Source organism: Cryptotermes secundus, unplaced genomic scaffold, assembly GCF_002891405.2.
Source record: "Cryptotermes secundus unplaced genomic scaffold, Csec_1.0 scaffold955, whole genome shotgun sequence".
NCBI lineage: Eukaryota > Metazoa > Arthropoda > Insecta > Blattodea > Kalotermitidae > Cryptotermes > Cryptotermes secundus.
This window is the reverse complement of record NW_019744422.1, coordinates 182,220-198,851: the sequence shown is the minus strand read 5'-3', so window position 1 is coordinate 198,851 and position 16,632 is coordinate 182,220. Positions and strand designations below refer to the sequence as shown.

The 16,632-nt window shown below is 39.0% G+C and overlaps 1 protein-coding gene and 1 long non-coding RNA gene across 2 annotated transcripts in view; one reads left to right on the top strand and one right to left on the bottom strand.

Moving 5' to 3' along the window:
* Positions 1 to 2,565: 2,565 nt before the first annotated feature.
* LOC111874772 lies at positions 2,566 to 3,584 on the bottom strand. The gene is made up of 2 exons (XR_002844611.2): positions 3,227 to 3,584; positions 2,566 to 3,066 (listed from the first exon to the last, which is right to left on the bottom strand). It is a non-coding gene; the product is annotated as an uncharacterized LOC111874772 (long non-coding RNA).
* Positions 3,585 to 4,908: 1,324 nt separating this feature from the next.
* The window catches only part of LOC111874782 (N-acetylneuraminate 9-O-acetyltransferase), a 48,222-nt gene continuing 36,498 nt past the window's right edge, over positions 4,909 to 16,632 (top strand). Inside the window, exons 1-6 of the mRNA XM_023870566.2 lie at positions 4,909 to 4,990; positions 5,162 to 5,300; positions 6,329 to 6,425; positions 6,518 to 6,779; positions 11,196 to 11,315; positions 14,605 to 14,742. Of these exons, the coding sequence (XP_023726334.2) occupies positions 4,964 to 4,990; positions 5,162 to 5,300; positions 6,329 to 6,425; positions 6,518 to 6,779; positions 11,196 to 11,315; positions 14,605 to 14,742 (783 nt within the window). The 5' untranslated portion in view covers positions 4,909 to 4,963. The remainder of the gene's footprint in view (positions 4,991 to 5,161; positions 5,301 to 6,328; positions 6,426 to 6,517; positions 6,780 to 11,195; positions 11,316 to 14,604; positions 14,743 to 16,632) is intronic.

The window sequence follows — 16,632 nt, the reverse complement described above, 5'->3', positions numbered from 1 at the left end:
GACACTGATGACATCAGGAGTAATACAACAGCAGCTCTGAAAGCCCTTCCACAAAACTAATTCCAAAATTGTTTTGAAGGGTGGACTAGATGCTGGCATCAGCGCACAGTTTCCCAATGGGAGTACTTTGAAGGCGACCACAGTGATATTCAGCAATGAGTTCACAAACTTTATTGTCAGACCACGTATAATGCAGTCTGATCTGTTCTTTGCCCTTTCACGGATTTAATTAACCTCGTGGACCAGAGTTCATGAGAATCTGATGGCATTGATCTAGTCAGTCAATTTCCTGGAATTATGGAACCTAAAATTCCACATCCTAACAACACAGTTCTTTAAAATATCCATTTTAATGCCCTTCCATTCACACCTAGGTCTCCCAACTGGACCACTCCTTTCCACTTTTCTGCCTAATATTCTGTACATATTTCTCACGCATGCAACATGCTCATTATATTTTCTCCTCTATATTTTTCCTCTAAAATTCTGTGATCAATCACTTCATCCATGCTACAATTCTGTCAGCACACAATACTACTGAAATAATTTGATTCACTGTAACTAAAATCTTCAGTCCATGTTGACAGACTGAATCATTCTTCAGATCCTTATTCTTTACACGTCCATATAACTGAGTTGGTAACACAGCTGTGCTGAAGTATCTGATTAGAACAGATAATTATTTTTGTCAAATTGGCATGAACAGATGATGAGGAGGGACTTATGTGTCCACCACAATTTAACACAACTTTCTCCCAAGATTAATAGATCAAACTAAAGCTTTATTCAGACTAAACATCTATGTATCCACAGCCCATCAATAATGCAACAATTGTTTACTAAACACTTAACACAACATGTTTCAGCCATAGATGGCCATCTTCAGGTGTCTTAATGCATCCAAACTGTTACACTGCTCTGATGTGTGCTAAAACCGTGCGTTGCAGTCCACTTAAAAATAACATAAAAATCTATATAAATAAAAATGTAACTGTTCGTTTGTTACCCCCTCGAAAATCTTCGAAAGTTCTTCACCGATTGCTTCGAAATTTTGACACAACGTTGCATTCGAATGCGCGCATTTTTATATACCCATTATATATATGTCACACCTGTGACAGGTAAAAACATGCTTCTTTTGAAAAACCAAATTGGAATTTGGAATTCAGAAGAGTCACCCCTATGGAAACGCTAGAACAGACCGTTGCATAGGAAGTAAGAACAGCGATACTGTATCGAATCTCCATGGTCACGACGAATACAAGGAGCATTCCCACAGAGACAACGCAATAACAATGGGTCGTTGCGTAGGAATTGTGGAATCAACAAAGCAGCATTTCCGCGGTTATGACAAAGGCTCATTTGCATAGCAGCAGCCGAGGGCCAGGAGGAACTGGTAAAACATTCCTAATTAGATTGATTCTGGAAGCAATTCGATCCCAAAATGACATAGCCTTAGCTCTTGCATCGTCCAAAATAGCTGCGACATTGCTACCGGGTGGAAGAACTGCTCATTCCGCTTTGAAATTGCCATTGAACATGCAATTCATTGAAACTCCCATGTGCAGCATTTCCAAAGGATTAGGCATGGGACGGGTATTGCAGAAATGCAAACTTATTGTTTGGGATGAATGCACAATGGTGCACAAAAAATCGCTCGAGGCTCTTCATCGATCATTGCAAGATTTGCGTGGAAACATCAGACCATTTGGGAATGCATTAATATTGCTTGCAGGAGATTTCAGGCAAACATTACCTGTAATTCCTCGATCGACACCAGCAGATGAAATAAATGCTTGCCTGAAATACTCTACTTTGTGGCGACACATAAAGACGTTAAAATTAACTACAAATATGCATGTCCAGCTGCAAAACGGTCGATCAGCTGAGATATTCTCACATCAATTGCTGGAAATTGGAAATGGAAAGGTGCCGGTTGATCTGACCTCAGGACGAATTTCATTGCCTCATAACGTCTGCAATTTAGTGACATCAAAAGAATTGGTTGAAAAATTATTTCCCAATATTCAAACCAATTATAAGAATCATAATTGGCTCAGTGAACGAGCTATTCTTGCGGCCAAGAACAAAGACGTCTACGAACTTAACAATATCATTCAGTCTAACATTCACTGCAAGGCAGTCACATACAAGTCCGTCAATACTGTTGTGGAAGCAGATGACGTGGTTAATTATCAGAATTTTTTAATTCACTCGATCTGCCACAGCAACACATTGAATTTTTTGTAAAATCCTATTCCACCTCATAAGGGGCGTCGTCCACTTGTTTAGAGCTATGTGGTTAGTTGAGAAGGTTTCTTCAGCAGCCTGTTTTTCTATTTGTTATCCTGTTGTTTTGCTACATCTGCAATCTGTAATATACCCCTTGCTTGTGTGTTGTTCCCTCTGGCAGCATGTGGTGTTGTCTTCATGCATTAAGACACCTGAAGATGGCCATCTATGGCCGAAACATGTTGTGTTAAGTGTTAAATAGTGAATAAACAGTTGTTGCATTATTGATGAACTGTGGATACACAAACGTTTAATTAAAGATTTGCAACAGGATGCTGAAATACAGAATTTATTCAGACCAGTTCAACATTTGCACATTAGGTTAGGAGAGAATTCAATATATCACTGTCCTGGGTCACCAAATTCAGTTTCATCTGGAGCAATACATTACAAACTCAAAGCATAGGATTTATAAGCAAGTACACTATATAATGGTCTTAAGTGTCAAATTCTGTAATTTCACGCCGCAAACTGTTAATAAGGCCTTGTCATAGTCCATATTGGCTGTCCTGAATCCCCTTGGCTTGCACAAGTTATCACTCGATAGCCAAAAAAGTACTCCAACTGATTCATAACATAGATTGCAGAATTGTAGAATGTCAGTTCATCCTTGTTAGTGTTTTTGGGGCCAGGCCGAAGTCTCGCACTAATCTGCTCTGCTTCGTGCAACGACAAACCATATACTTTTGTGTTTGCCATTCCAAGGTTGCCTCTCACCACGACATATGGCATGATTTTATCATACCAAGCAAGGGTAAAGGCTTAAATGATTACCTAAAAAGGGAATGTAAATATTAAAAACTGCCATGTTTATTTAAAAATACGCCGCTAACCTATTAGTCACCAAGAATACAAATTTACTGACATACGAACACAAATAATTGTCACTCTCAGGTTATGTACATTTATTACTTCCTTGTTTGTTTATAGTTACCTTTACGCTAGCCTATACTACTACAAACAATAGTTTGTAGGAAAGTTCTTCTTCTATGACAATTTAATAATCGAACTTTGTAATATTACCCGTAAGAAAAGTCATAATTTCAAGCTAGCACACGCAACATGTCCACCGTTCATTGAATATTCAATAGCGGCCAATAGGCCACAAACCTTCATCTAAACTTGAACCTCTGGATGGTTGCGACCGGCTGCGACTAGCACAGATTTCCCCGATTGCTATTAGACCACAAACCAGCAACCACCGTCCTTGATGTCTTTTGTGGCTTCTGTGGTAATATCTGTACCTTTCTAATCCGTACCCACATGGACCAGAAAGTTTACAGAATGTTTTTTTTTTTTACGGTGGGAGATACAGGAGTACCAACGTGTGTCTGTGAAATCGTCGAACTACTTGAAACAATGTAAAATTTCATGTTTCGCCGCGCCATAGCTCAAGCGGTTAGTCGCTGGCTTCCCACCGCAGCGGCCCGGGTTCGATCCCGGATCTGGTAAAGTGGGATTCGTGGTCGGCAAAGTGGCGCTGGGGCAGGTTTTCTCCGAGTACTTCGATTTCCCCTGTCAATCTTCATTCCACCAATTTCTCCACAGTCACCCTCACCTATCATCTGGGGCTGGTACAATAGGCCAGAAGTGGCTGCAGTACATGGGACTTAGTCCCACCCCACTAGCATTAAAAAAATATTTGAGGTTTTCACGGCGGTGACTATGAAGAAAGCCGTCTTCTGGGATGTGGCGCCGTGTAGAAATTGTGTTAACCGACGTTTCGGAGGAACGTATCGCCACCATTGGTGGAATGATGATTGGCAGGGGAAGCCGCAGTACTCGGAGAAAACTTGTCCCAGCGCCACTTTGTCCACCACAAATCCCACTTGATCAGACCCCGGGATCGAACCCGGGCCGCCGCGGTGGGAAGCCAGCGACTAACCGCTTAAGCTATGGCGCGGCCAAGCGTTTTAAATAAGTCTCTTTACATGTATGAGTTGGACCCACTCCCATCATTATTCTTATTATTTTCTTTTGCATAACATATAGTACCTTATGACTGATGTATTTCCCTAATATATTATTCCATATTTCACCAATGAATGATATTACGCATAATATACAGCTTTAAGATTATTAATATTTATTATACATATAAGATAATTTTCGCATTAGAAAACCATCTGTGCTCAACTTATGAAGCAAAAAATCTATATGTCCCTTACAAATCAGATGATTGTCCAGCTGCAAACAGAAATTTTATTGTTTCTACTTCTTTCAGCGTTTTGTTAAAAGACAATGTATACTCGTATATAGAGGGTAGCTCGTAGCTGCTGTTGGGGAGAATTCAAATCTGTGAATTCCTCAATAGATTAAGAAAGATTAAAATTTTGTCATGATCCAGTATGTGGAAAATTAATAGCAGGTGATCTGACTTCAGAATATCGGAAACAATAACATTGACACTCTCATGTTTTGGTGGACCACCGAATCCAGCACATCGCTATTTCCCTCAGGGGAATAATGAGTGGGACATTGTGGTGCTGAAATTTCGAATTCAATGAAATCAAATAAGTAAAGTTTTTTGGGAGGTTCTACAGGTGGCTGACTGAAGTCTTTGCTGAGTGATGACCGGTGATATTGGTATTGTGTTTGGAAATTAATTTCTGTGCCTCATGTTGCCTATCCTGTGATTTCGTAATAATAGTGTCATTGACGCAGTGTTGAAATGTTGAGATTGTGGAAGGTGATGTATGTACGTATTGAAACATGGTTATCATGATACTTATTGTGTGCATCCGCGAAAGTTGAATATTCCCTTAAGAGTCATTCTTATGTGATTAAACTGCGAACTGTACTCATAAGTTTGAAACGATTATTTTTTATGTAATGTTTTCCAAGTTGGTTGTACGTTTGATTGTCAAAGATGTCCGGAGAAGCGTCGAGGAAAGGGAAGTCCGCTGCCGAAATAATTCAGCAGATAAATGCTAAAAATGCAAAGCTCCTTGCTCTGGCACTAGTAATAGGTTTTACTGTATATCATGGAATGCTCCACTTGAGATACGGTAAGCGCGTATTGTGAATTCAATCTCCATTGTGTTCCTAACCTCAATTGAATCACGACTTTACGTTTCATTTCATTTCTGTTATCATTCAACAGTCCATACATACAGGTATTACAACCATTTGGATAAGGAAATTGTCAGTTTTACATCTAATTCTCTTGCATATCTTTACAGTATACACTGTACCACCCTAATATAGGGGGTTTGTCGTCTGAATATTATCTAGATCTAGTTACCATTAATTTCATTGTCTTTACACAAATAAAACAAATTAATCAGCTATATATTACATTTACACACTTGATGAATCAAAAGACATAAATTAATCTACAGAATAAAAGGCATGTTTCAGCAAAAAAGATTTTAATTCCTTTTTAAATGAGTTAAAATTTTCCCGTTGTTTTATTTGATTGGGGACCTTATTATACAAACTAGTTCCCATATTTATCACACTCCTCTTAAAAAGATCTGTATTACAGTGCTGTACATGAAAATTTAATTGTCTTCGTGTGTTATAATTATGAATGTCTGAATTTATTGCCATAAAAGCCTTGTATTTTTTGATAAGGCATGTCACCTCCAATATATACAGAGAAGGCAATGTTAAAACATTGTAATTTTTAAAAATTTGTCTACATGACGTGTGACTACTAATGCCACTAATCACTCGAAGAACCCGCTTTTGCAATTTAAAAATGCTTTTACTTTCCCCATCCCCACCCAACAATAAGATACCATTTCTCATACATGACTCAAAATTCGAAAAATAAATAATTTTTATCATATATGGACTCATTATTTCTTTTAATATTTTCACCATATAAATTATTTTGCATAGCTTTGCTTTTAGAAATTGAGCATGAGCGCACCATTTTAGGGTTTCTGTCATGTGAATTTCAAGAAATATAAATTCTGACTGATATACTATTTCTGTATTATTAAAAACTATTTGTGGTCTTAACGGATCTCTCCGCTGTTTTGAATGAAAAATAATAACCACATTAATAAGGTTGTTATTCGGTTCACAGGAATAGATTCATGCAAATGGCTTCTGTCAGATGGCCGGTACAAAGGAAACCAAGAGTGGCAACCTTATGGGTGTATGATGCACCGTTACAGTCAGACGTAAGAATTGTGCATAGAACGTAAATGTTTTTAATATTACGTGCAAATGAACATGAAAAAAGAAAACTAAAAAGGGAAATGTAATGTTTCAGGGACACAAGGCGATGTCTGAGGTATCTTGCATTCTGGGGAAAGCACAACCATTTTGTTTTTATTGGTGACTCACGTATACGTCAACTGTACTTGGCATTTCTGAATCATCTGGACCCTCATGAGGGTACTACTATAACCATTCCACCAGACAGACATCACTCAGACCTTTCTTTTGGCGATTCTAAACTTCGTCTTCATGTTGAGTTCATTTGGAGCCCTTATGTATCAAAACACATGATTGATGATTTCCAGAACTGGAAGGTAAGAGGAAGGTATTGTTAGAAAATGGTATGAGTGCAGTGGATCACTTGCACAGTGTCTGATTATAGACCAAATGCTATAACATTTTGCAGATGTGTAATGAGAGTTATTCTAGAAATCAGTTTACCTAAGTTGTTATCATCATTCAGCAACCTGTTTCCCCTACATTCCTTTTCTTTTCAAAATGCAGAAACTGTTACATGTCATTGTGATAAATTTATTATGCATGCCTATACATTTGATGATTGTTTCACCCTTTCTAATATTCTAATAGTGTGGATGGACTTTGGTTCTTTATTCTGTTTACTTCTTTTTATCTTTTTGATATTCTAGTGCAAAAGTGATATCCCTAAGAAGTTCAAGTTGGTTTTAGTTCGTTTTTTGCGCATTCTTTATGCAGAGGGCATAAGAGAAATTGTAACATAGCTTTAGTGTCTCTGTTTTATATTTTAATCTCTGAAAGTACCCCATACATTTCAGTGAAAGTTGGTCTTGTTGGGTTTGCACTGAAATGTGTCTGACAAATTTAATTTTAATCTGTTTTTTATCTTGTCCCTGTGATTAACTAATTAAGCACTAAACCATGAAGGCATATGGGGGAGTGGATGTATAGATCCACATTTTCTGGACCTTGACACTAGGTGGAGGTAAATGGTCAGCTTGATGTCCCTGCCGATTTACCCCCAAGGAAAGATCCCCTGGTACCCATTGGATAGGAGGCTTGGTGGGCCCCAGAGCTGGTCTGGAGGAGTTGGAACAGAAAATTTTTGAACCTACCAGTTCTTGATCTCTGATCCCATGGTTGTCCAGCTTGTAGCCAGTCACTATACCAACTACATTATCCCAGCCTCCAATTCTAATCTACAGCATTGCAGTACAACTGTTATCTTTCATGGAGCTCAAATTGAACTATCACATATCTCAGAGTTCATCATAGGAAAATCATGATGTAGCTTAGCATATAGATCTAATCACTGCCAGGATTTTAAATGCTGAGGTGTAGTTTGCAATATCTGAAGAAATAACACCATATGTTTCAAACTTCAGAAAAGAAAAGCATGAATATTTTACTTTCACATGCATAGACTTTTATGGTGAGATACCATGGGTATCAGCCAATAGGGTATAGAGGTACCCCATAAACAACGCACACATTGTTAAGAATGTGATACTTTGTGTCAGTGATGAGGGAGGAAAAGAACTCCACAGAGAGCATTCACAGATCGTGTTTCCCTGCTGACATATGTATCTAAGACATAACAAAAAAATTTGTTTTGGTATTTAATCGCCTTTAGTGTTTGGAATGTCATTGCATATGTGGTTTCTCATCCTGTTAAGTCAATCTTACGGTTCTTTCTTTCTTGTGGGAGTTACTGTTTGTAGTGAATGGGAATTAACCTTACCGCCATCTTTGAGCCGATTGTCTAGATGGTGTGGGACCCTCAGTGTGTCACAACCCTATGGGTCTTCACGGCCTGGTACAGGGATAGCTTTACTTTTTACTTTACTTTTAGCGAATGGGAATTTGCATCATGAGCACCCAGGAGTAGAATCTCACTAATGTCAACTCTCTCCTCCCTTCTTATTCTCTCTTGTAGGTATAACAAGTCCATATTCCAGTTGAAGAACAAAATATATGAACAGATGAATGCAATGCATTTGTCATCTGTTCATTTTAAGGATGCCAAAATTTATCCAGTACTTGGTTGCTTGTAATGTTTACATTTGTTAATGTTATTTTCAACTCATCAGAATTTGTTTGGCTTCTATAGTATGTCAACTTGCCGTGGCCATTTACTAACTTGTTGCAGGAATTATTAATTTATTCATGATATATTTAATGGTGCTCTCAGTATCTTAGACTAGACAGTAAACTGCCCATTATCTGGCATGTATGGTTTGGTATCTGCTTGTTGCGTGAGGCAAGCTGTTACAGAAATCCTACACAAAGTCAAAACATGTTCTTTGCTTTGCTGCATGAGAATCTTCTTAGCCAGTGTGGAAGTTGAAGGATGGAAGATTTTACATACTTAATATTGTAACGTGATTACATATTCAACTATACCCTACTGTAATAGCACCTGCCTAAGATAGGATAATGGATAGCACTGCTAGTGGTAGCTGGTAGGAGCACTGCTTATCAGATGAACATATTCAAAAATTTATTTTTAAATAACTTCATAAAAATTGTATTATATATTTTAATCTTTGCTGGTTAGATGAGAATTCTGGATGTTTAGATACTAGGCTAGGAGTTCACTTTACAAAGCGTATCCACAAAATAAGTTCCACTTGCAGATATTGCCACTGCAGCGCGGTGCCCACTATGTTGCCCATGCGTGCAGAGTTTGTTAGTCCTTTTGGAAGGCATGGGCGCCATTTGCAGACAATCAAACCACGTTTACGCCTTGTTCTGTGTTTACAATGTTCAAGAAAATTGAGAAGCCTGCCGCATGTGAAGTGCAGTCTATAATCTGTTTCTTGAATGCAAGAAACATAAAACCGGCTGACATTCATCATCAACTTTGTGATGTGTATGGAGAATATGCCATGAGTGATTCAATGCTAAGGAGATGGGTGAGACACTTTAATGAAGGACGTGAAAATGTGCATGATGATCTGGTTGACTGTCTATGGTTAATGAAGATTTGGGGTGTGCAGTGGAAGTTAAGTTCAAGAGAACAGAGGAGTTGCCATTTTATCACTTTCTCCCTGCATTTTCCACAAATTTCATGGTCACTTCTTCGCAAAATTGTGTTTGATAAATTTCATTTTCAGAAATTGTGTTCACACTGGGTGCCGAAGACGCTTACAGACAAACACAAAATGAAATGGTAGGCCAGTGTGCTGATCTTTCTGACACAGTACAGTGAGCAAGATAATGACTTCTTAAGCCACATAGTCACAGGGAGCAAGACGTGGGTGTAGAATGTAATCCCTGAATTGAAGTAGCAGTCCATGGAATGGAGGTAGACATCATCGCCAATAAAGAAAAGATTCAAGCAGACCATTTCAACTTGCAAGATCATGTGGACAGTGTTTTGGGACAGAAAAAGCATCCTGCTTGTGGAATTCTTGCCTCAAGGCTCAACAGTCAATACAGTTGTCCATTGTGACAAACTTAAATTGCATCATACAATCCAGAACAAGTGACTTGGTATGCTTAGTCAGGGTGTAGTGATGCAACATGACACTGCTGCCCACACGCTCCTGCCACAGTGCAAGAGCTCATCGTGACATTTGGTTGGGAAAAGTTTAGTCATTCCCCTACAGTCCAGACTTAGGGTCAAGTGATTTTCATGTGTTCCTGCATCTGAAAACTTTCCTTGGTGGCTGGCAGTTCCACGATGACAACAAGGTCAAAGAAGCTGTTAACACATGGTTTGCATCGCAGGCGGCATCATTCTATGATACAAGGATACAAAAAACTGGTGACCTGCTATGACAGGTGACTCAACAACGGTGGAAACTGTGTCAAAATGTAGCGTATGGTATGTACATCAAGTGGCAATATAAATGGTTTGGAAATAAATTCTTGTTTTTTTTTTCAGTAGCCCATCAGAACTTACTTTCTGGATAACCTGCATACATGGTCTGACAGTAAAGTTCACGAACTTATTGTGGTAAAAGTGCTACATATCTCATTGCAGACTATCACTGTGACTACCTTCAGAGTATTCCCCTTGGGAAGCTATGCACTGATGCAAGCGTCTAGTCCACCCTTTAAAACAATTTTGGAATTGGTTTTGTACAATGGCCTTCAGAGCTGCCGTCATATTACTCCTGATGTCATCAGTGTCATCAAAATGCTTTCCATTCAATATTTCATTTAGCTTTGGAACAGAAGAAAGTCACTGGGGGATAGATCCGGTGAATAGGGAGGGTACTGCAGCACAGTTACTTGTTTACTAGCTAAAAACTCCCTCACAGGCAGTGCCATGTGAGCAGGTGAATTATTGTCATGTGACAGCACACCAAAACACACTCAGACAATAATAGACACCACTCAGAAAGAGACAGCACAGCTGTAAAACATTGATATGCCAACGTTATGTAACGATACTGAGGTGTCTGTCAACTTCTGCCATGGCAAGCACACAGTGGCAAGTTTGTGAACTTTATTGTCAGATGTCGTACTGTTGGAAGGATGACAGTGAGTAATGTATTTGAAAAGATGTGGAAGGATGTGTTTGTAGCATAATTTGAGGTGCTAATCTGGTATTTGCCTGGATGGACTGAAGGAAATCATGGAAAGCCCCAGTCAGGATAGTTGAAGTCTCAGCCAAGATTTGAAGTGGGCACCTGTAGAATATAAGTGAAGCATCATTACTTGAACCAGTTTGCTCAGCCTTATGGAATCTACTTGTGCCCTTGCTCTGTCATATTACTGTGTGACTGCATAATTGTCTGTTGCAGGTTAAGAATGAGCCTCCCAGTATGATTGTGGCAGGAAGTGCAACATGGTCCATCAAAGATTCAAATGCTTCAGTACATGCACTGCAGGAGTATTCGTGGAACCTTACACGTCTTGTACAGGTGAAAAGTTGCTGTTGGTTCTTCTGTAATTGTACAGGGTGGCACATGAAATGGTCCAGTATTCAATCTGTTAATAATTTTTTATCAATTACAGCACTAGAAACTAACATACAAAAAGAAGGATCATTGCATGGATATCTATCCTCTGTGAATCAAGTGTTCACTATGACCACCATTACGTCTGGCAACTTCTTCAGCAAGAACTGTGATGTTGATTACTTGATGGTACATATCTCATTGCAGGCCTGAATGTTTAGTGCTCTCAATTCCATTATCGTTCGCAGCTTTTTCAGAAAAAATCTTTTCTTTAACGAATCCCCAAAGGAAGCAGTCGCATGTGTTTAAATCGGGAATGTTTGGAGGCCAGTTTTGTTCACGTGAGAAGTGATCAGGAAATAAGTTTGAGATGACACGAGAGTTGAAGGTGTCATGCAGAAAGACCAAAGCAACATTCGCTGTGTGCGTTCTGGCTCCATCCTGCATTAACCACTGAGTTTATAATGACAAACCTGTAGCAAGAAGGTGAGGCACAAAAATATTGCACAGTATGCTTACATAGCACTCACTGTTCACTGTCTCTTCAAAGAGAATTGACCTTACCAATCCATGACTTGTGTTGGTGACCCACACTGTAAATCTTGGTGCATGATGCACCTTCATATGAAACACACGTGGATTCTCTGACACCCAGAATTGCACATTTTGTTTATTAACCAAACCATCTAAGTGGAAGTGTGCCTCATCAGAAAACCAGACACTGTTGAATGGTACTCCAGTATTCTGAGCCCATTCAGTAAATGTCATTCTCTGATGTGTATTTTGAACTGTAAGTTTGACAGGTGGGGAATGACATGTATGTGTTTTGTTTGGCCAAACAGGAAATGAGGAGGACAATTATAGCTACTGCTATTCCATGCTAACTATTGTCCAATACAGATCTTCACAGAGTTTGTTCCCAGTGCTCCAGTTCTCTACAGGTGTGGCAAACATGCCTGACAATTTTCAAAAGTATATAAAGGAGTGAAATTTTATTTTAGTTTTCATTCATTTTTACAAAATAAATGAACACTGAATGCCATTTTATTCCACACACATTTCATTATGTCTGTTTATTTCGTTTTGAACATCACATTACTAAGATGTTGCCCATCATTGTATACACCATCTTCCAACCTTGATTGCAGGTTTCCCAGGGCTTGCCCTGCCATGTTTTCTGGTATCGTTGAAATTTGCTTCCGAGTTGCAATCTTGAGGCCATCAATAGTGCATGGTCTAGTGGTTTACCCTTTCACTTTGAGGTATCCCCAAAGGAAATAATCACAGGCAGAGATAAGGCGAACATTCAGCCCAAGTAAGTTCGCAGTGCAGTGAAATAACATGTTCCAGAAACATTTCCCAAATGACCTCTATGGATGATCTTGCTGTATGGGCAATTGCGCCATTTTCTAGAATCGTAGGGTTGAGAGCCCATTTCCATGACAACTCAGTTCTGGTGTGATGAAATTCCAGAACATTTCAACATAATGAGCAGATATGACTGTAACTGCATGCCCATCTTCATCTTCAGAGAAATAAGGGCCTATAACTCCCAAGTTTACCGCGCCGCAACAAACAGCCACATGTGCACTGTGAAGAGACCGTTTATGGAGCTGCTGTGGATTTTCCTCTGTCCAGTAGTAAAAATTCTGTTTGTTGACACAGCAAGATAAGTAAAAGTGTGCGTCATCTTTCAAGTATAATGACATCATTGGACAAAATTCCAATTAAATGCTTAGCTGCCATGCTGCAGTTTGCCATGTCATGATCCTTTAACTCTTGTACGACCACGATTTTGTACAGATGGAATTTAGATCCTTGTGTAAAATTCTCATCGGATATTCCTAGAGCAATAGAATGTCTCCTGGCTGAACACCTTATGAATGATTGCCTCAACCCCAGTGTTCTGTAGCGATCACACTGTATGCACACTGACTGATGGTTTCTTTTTTAATGCAGAAGCACTCGTTCTGAAGTTTTCTTGCCATCACTACATGGTATTACGGCTTCTGTGGTGAGCAGTATTTAAATGCTTGTGAAATATTCGCCATGTTTTAACAAGAGAATTACCATTTTTAAAAAAAATGTTTCAACAATAAATGCATGATATTGTGTGCTCCATTGGTCCATGACAACTGTAAGGTGATCAGTTAAGCTTGCAAATGATATGATTCCCTCCATCTCATCCTAAGAGGTTGCCAACTTGATGCATTTTAAAAATGGTTAGGTTCCTTTGCTGCATCCTGTAATTTAACTATGACCCTGTAGTGTGAATTAGTATACAAGAATGGGAAAAGTGAAATCTAGTACCATTTCCTTTTTATTTCTGTATATTAGTGAATTCATGGATGTGTTCAGTTCTGATGGTAACATCTCTATGGTCAGGCACGTTGAAAATCTGTTGTCACAGCGTTCTATAGTAATACAACATTCAAGGGGAGGCAAGCATATTGCTGACATTGTCAGCTTAAAAGATCAGCCAGGTAGGCAGTATCTAATTGGTGAGTCTTCTGTTACAAGCTCTTCATGACGTTCCAAATCTACCACTTCTGCGACATGTGAAAAACATTTAACTCACAGAATTCTTAAAATAAATAATCTTGAAATTTGGAATTTCCTGACATTCTTTAAACAAGTCACCTTTCAGAAAAATGTATTGACCTTAGTGCTTTGAGGAAACATTGGACATAATTTGAGTTTTATGCAGGAAAGGAAATATTTGGCATCTGTATCAAACAACTAATGGAAGTGGAAGGCTGCAGATGTTACTGGGGTTTTGAAAAATGTTCAGGTGCCGTTGGATAACTCACTTCTTCTGTCATGCCAGGAAACATTAGCAGTGAATCACACAACAATAGCACATGCTTTCGATGAAGCCATGCAGATTTTGTGCACAGGTCATGTGAAGTTTAACTGTTTTTTTGGTAGTTACAGTTGCTGCACCATACATGAAAAAGCCAGCAAAAGAACTTTCAGTGAGCTACATGATAGTGTGTGCTTTATCCAAATGTAGACATGTTTGTAGAATCACTAGCTACTCATGGATATGTTTTAAAAAATATTTTCAGCCTTTTAAAGTATAATTTTTACTTTTAAAGCACATAAAAGAGGAAATATCTTCTAATTTTTAGCACTTAAAATACATTCCCTTGTTAAGACTAAATTTGAATGTAATATTGGATTAGAATCCAAGACTCTCTACTTCGTCACATTGTATTGTAACTTCAAGTAAACATACATTTCAACTTTGCAGGCAATCGATGCCATCTCTTCCAAGAGGTCTCATGTGCTGTGGACCCTACAGGAGCCTGTGAACACTGAGAAGTTGCATCCTGCAAGAGCCATGATCACTAATGAACAGATTGATATGTACAACAAGGCAGCCATGGAGGTAATTAATGCCACAAAATTATCATTTGCAAAATTTATGGAAGTAAAATATTGTGACAAGACAGAATAGTTTGAGAAGATAAATCATCCATTGCTAGGTAATGACCAGTAAACACACTTCTGCATCAACAAACACACTAGCCTTCATGAGGCAACAGCCTTCAACAGTGAAGTTGCTGTTGGGGGTAGTGTTTTCTCTGCAGTTCATTCCAAGGCTATACAAGAAGGACCAACAAGACAGGCCAGTTAGTTGTAAGTCAGCTGCCATCCAGCAAGGATATGAGCATGGAAGCAGAGGAGTATCCAGTGTTGGGAACCATTACCAGGCAGTGACTAGTGAGGACATCGGAGACTTTATGTGTGCTGCAGTTACAGTGACATGTAAAGTGTGTAGATCCCTTGCAACTGTTATAGTTGCCTCTATCTATGTGTTAGAAGTGTTCAGTAAATCCAATTGTCAGTCTAAACCCTGTGTCTAGTCACTAACATGTGACAGTACATATGTAGTCGCTTGAAACAATGCACAGAGCAGACATCAGAGTGCTAAGGATAGTATACCAAAGCAGGAAGAAGTAGTGAATCTTATAGTTCTATGGGTAATAGGTTAATTTAGGTGATATTCCAGTAAATATGTGTGAAGTGGGACACCTAAGCACGTACTTGACTAATCCTTCAAGAAAAATTTTTAATATCACAAATTATAATGTTGATAATGACTGAAATGTCTTTTGAACGGTATATAAGCAGGAGGTTCATTGTTTATGCAACTTACCTGCCATGCATACTCTTAATTATGCACACCTACCTTTAGGCAGGAAATTTCATAAAAAAGTAGCCGCTGTGTTGTGACTCTTGATAAAATTTTTATGGAAACAAGTCTCTAGGAAAATACGAGGGGTTACCCAAAAGAAACCGAACTTATTTTTTTTTAAACTTATTTATTCAAATTTTAAGCACAAACCTTCAGTCCCCTTCAAAGTACTCTCCACTTACACTAATACACTTGTCTAGTCTTTTATTCCATTTTTCAAAACATTGTCTAAATTCATCTTTTGAGATGCTTGACAGCGCCTCCGTTGTTTTTTCCTTTCATGTCTCTTTTCATTCGAGCAAACAAAAAGAAGTCGCGCGGGACAAGGTCGGGTGAGTATGGAGTGTGAGGAACAGGGGTCATACCATTTTTGGTCAAGAATCATCGTACAGACAGGGCTGTGAGAGCATGGGCATTGTCATGATGGGAAAACCAGTCACCCGACTGCCACAAATCTGGCCGCTGAGCTCCAAGTCACTCCCGACAGCTCCACAATTTCTTCAATGGTCTGTCGTCGATCTTCCTTGATGATTTCACGAATTTTTTCAACATTTTCATGTGTTCGGGCCGTGGAAGGACGACCAGAACGAGGTTTGTCATCAATTGACATTTCACCATTTTTGAAACGGGAAAACCACTCAAACACTTGAGTTTTCCCCATAGCATTGTCCTTGTACGCCGTTTTTAACATTTCAAGAGTTTCTGTTCCACTTTTCCCGAGCAAAAAGCAGAATTTAACCGCCGCACGCTGTTCACGAAAATCAGCCATTGCAAAAACGACGATCACAGAAAACAGTTGTCACTATAAACTCTGCCGAAACTAGTCCTTACCTTCTGAAGCAACGGTAGTCAGCTTATCGACTCAGGAATGTTAGCTCTATGCGCTCATAGCGGCAAAACGCGGTACTACAAAAGCTCTGCCCACAAAAAAATTAGTTCGGTTTCTTTTGGGTACCCCATCGTACATTTTGACAATATGGTATAGGGAACTTCAATCATATCGTAAGATTTGAGGTTTTCACGGCGTTGACTATAAAGAAAGCAGTCATCTGGGTTGTGGCACCATGTAGATATTGTGTT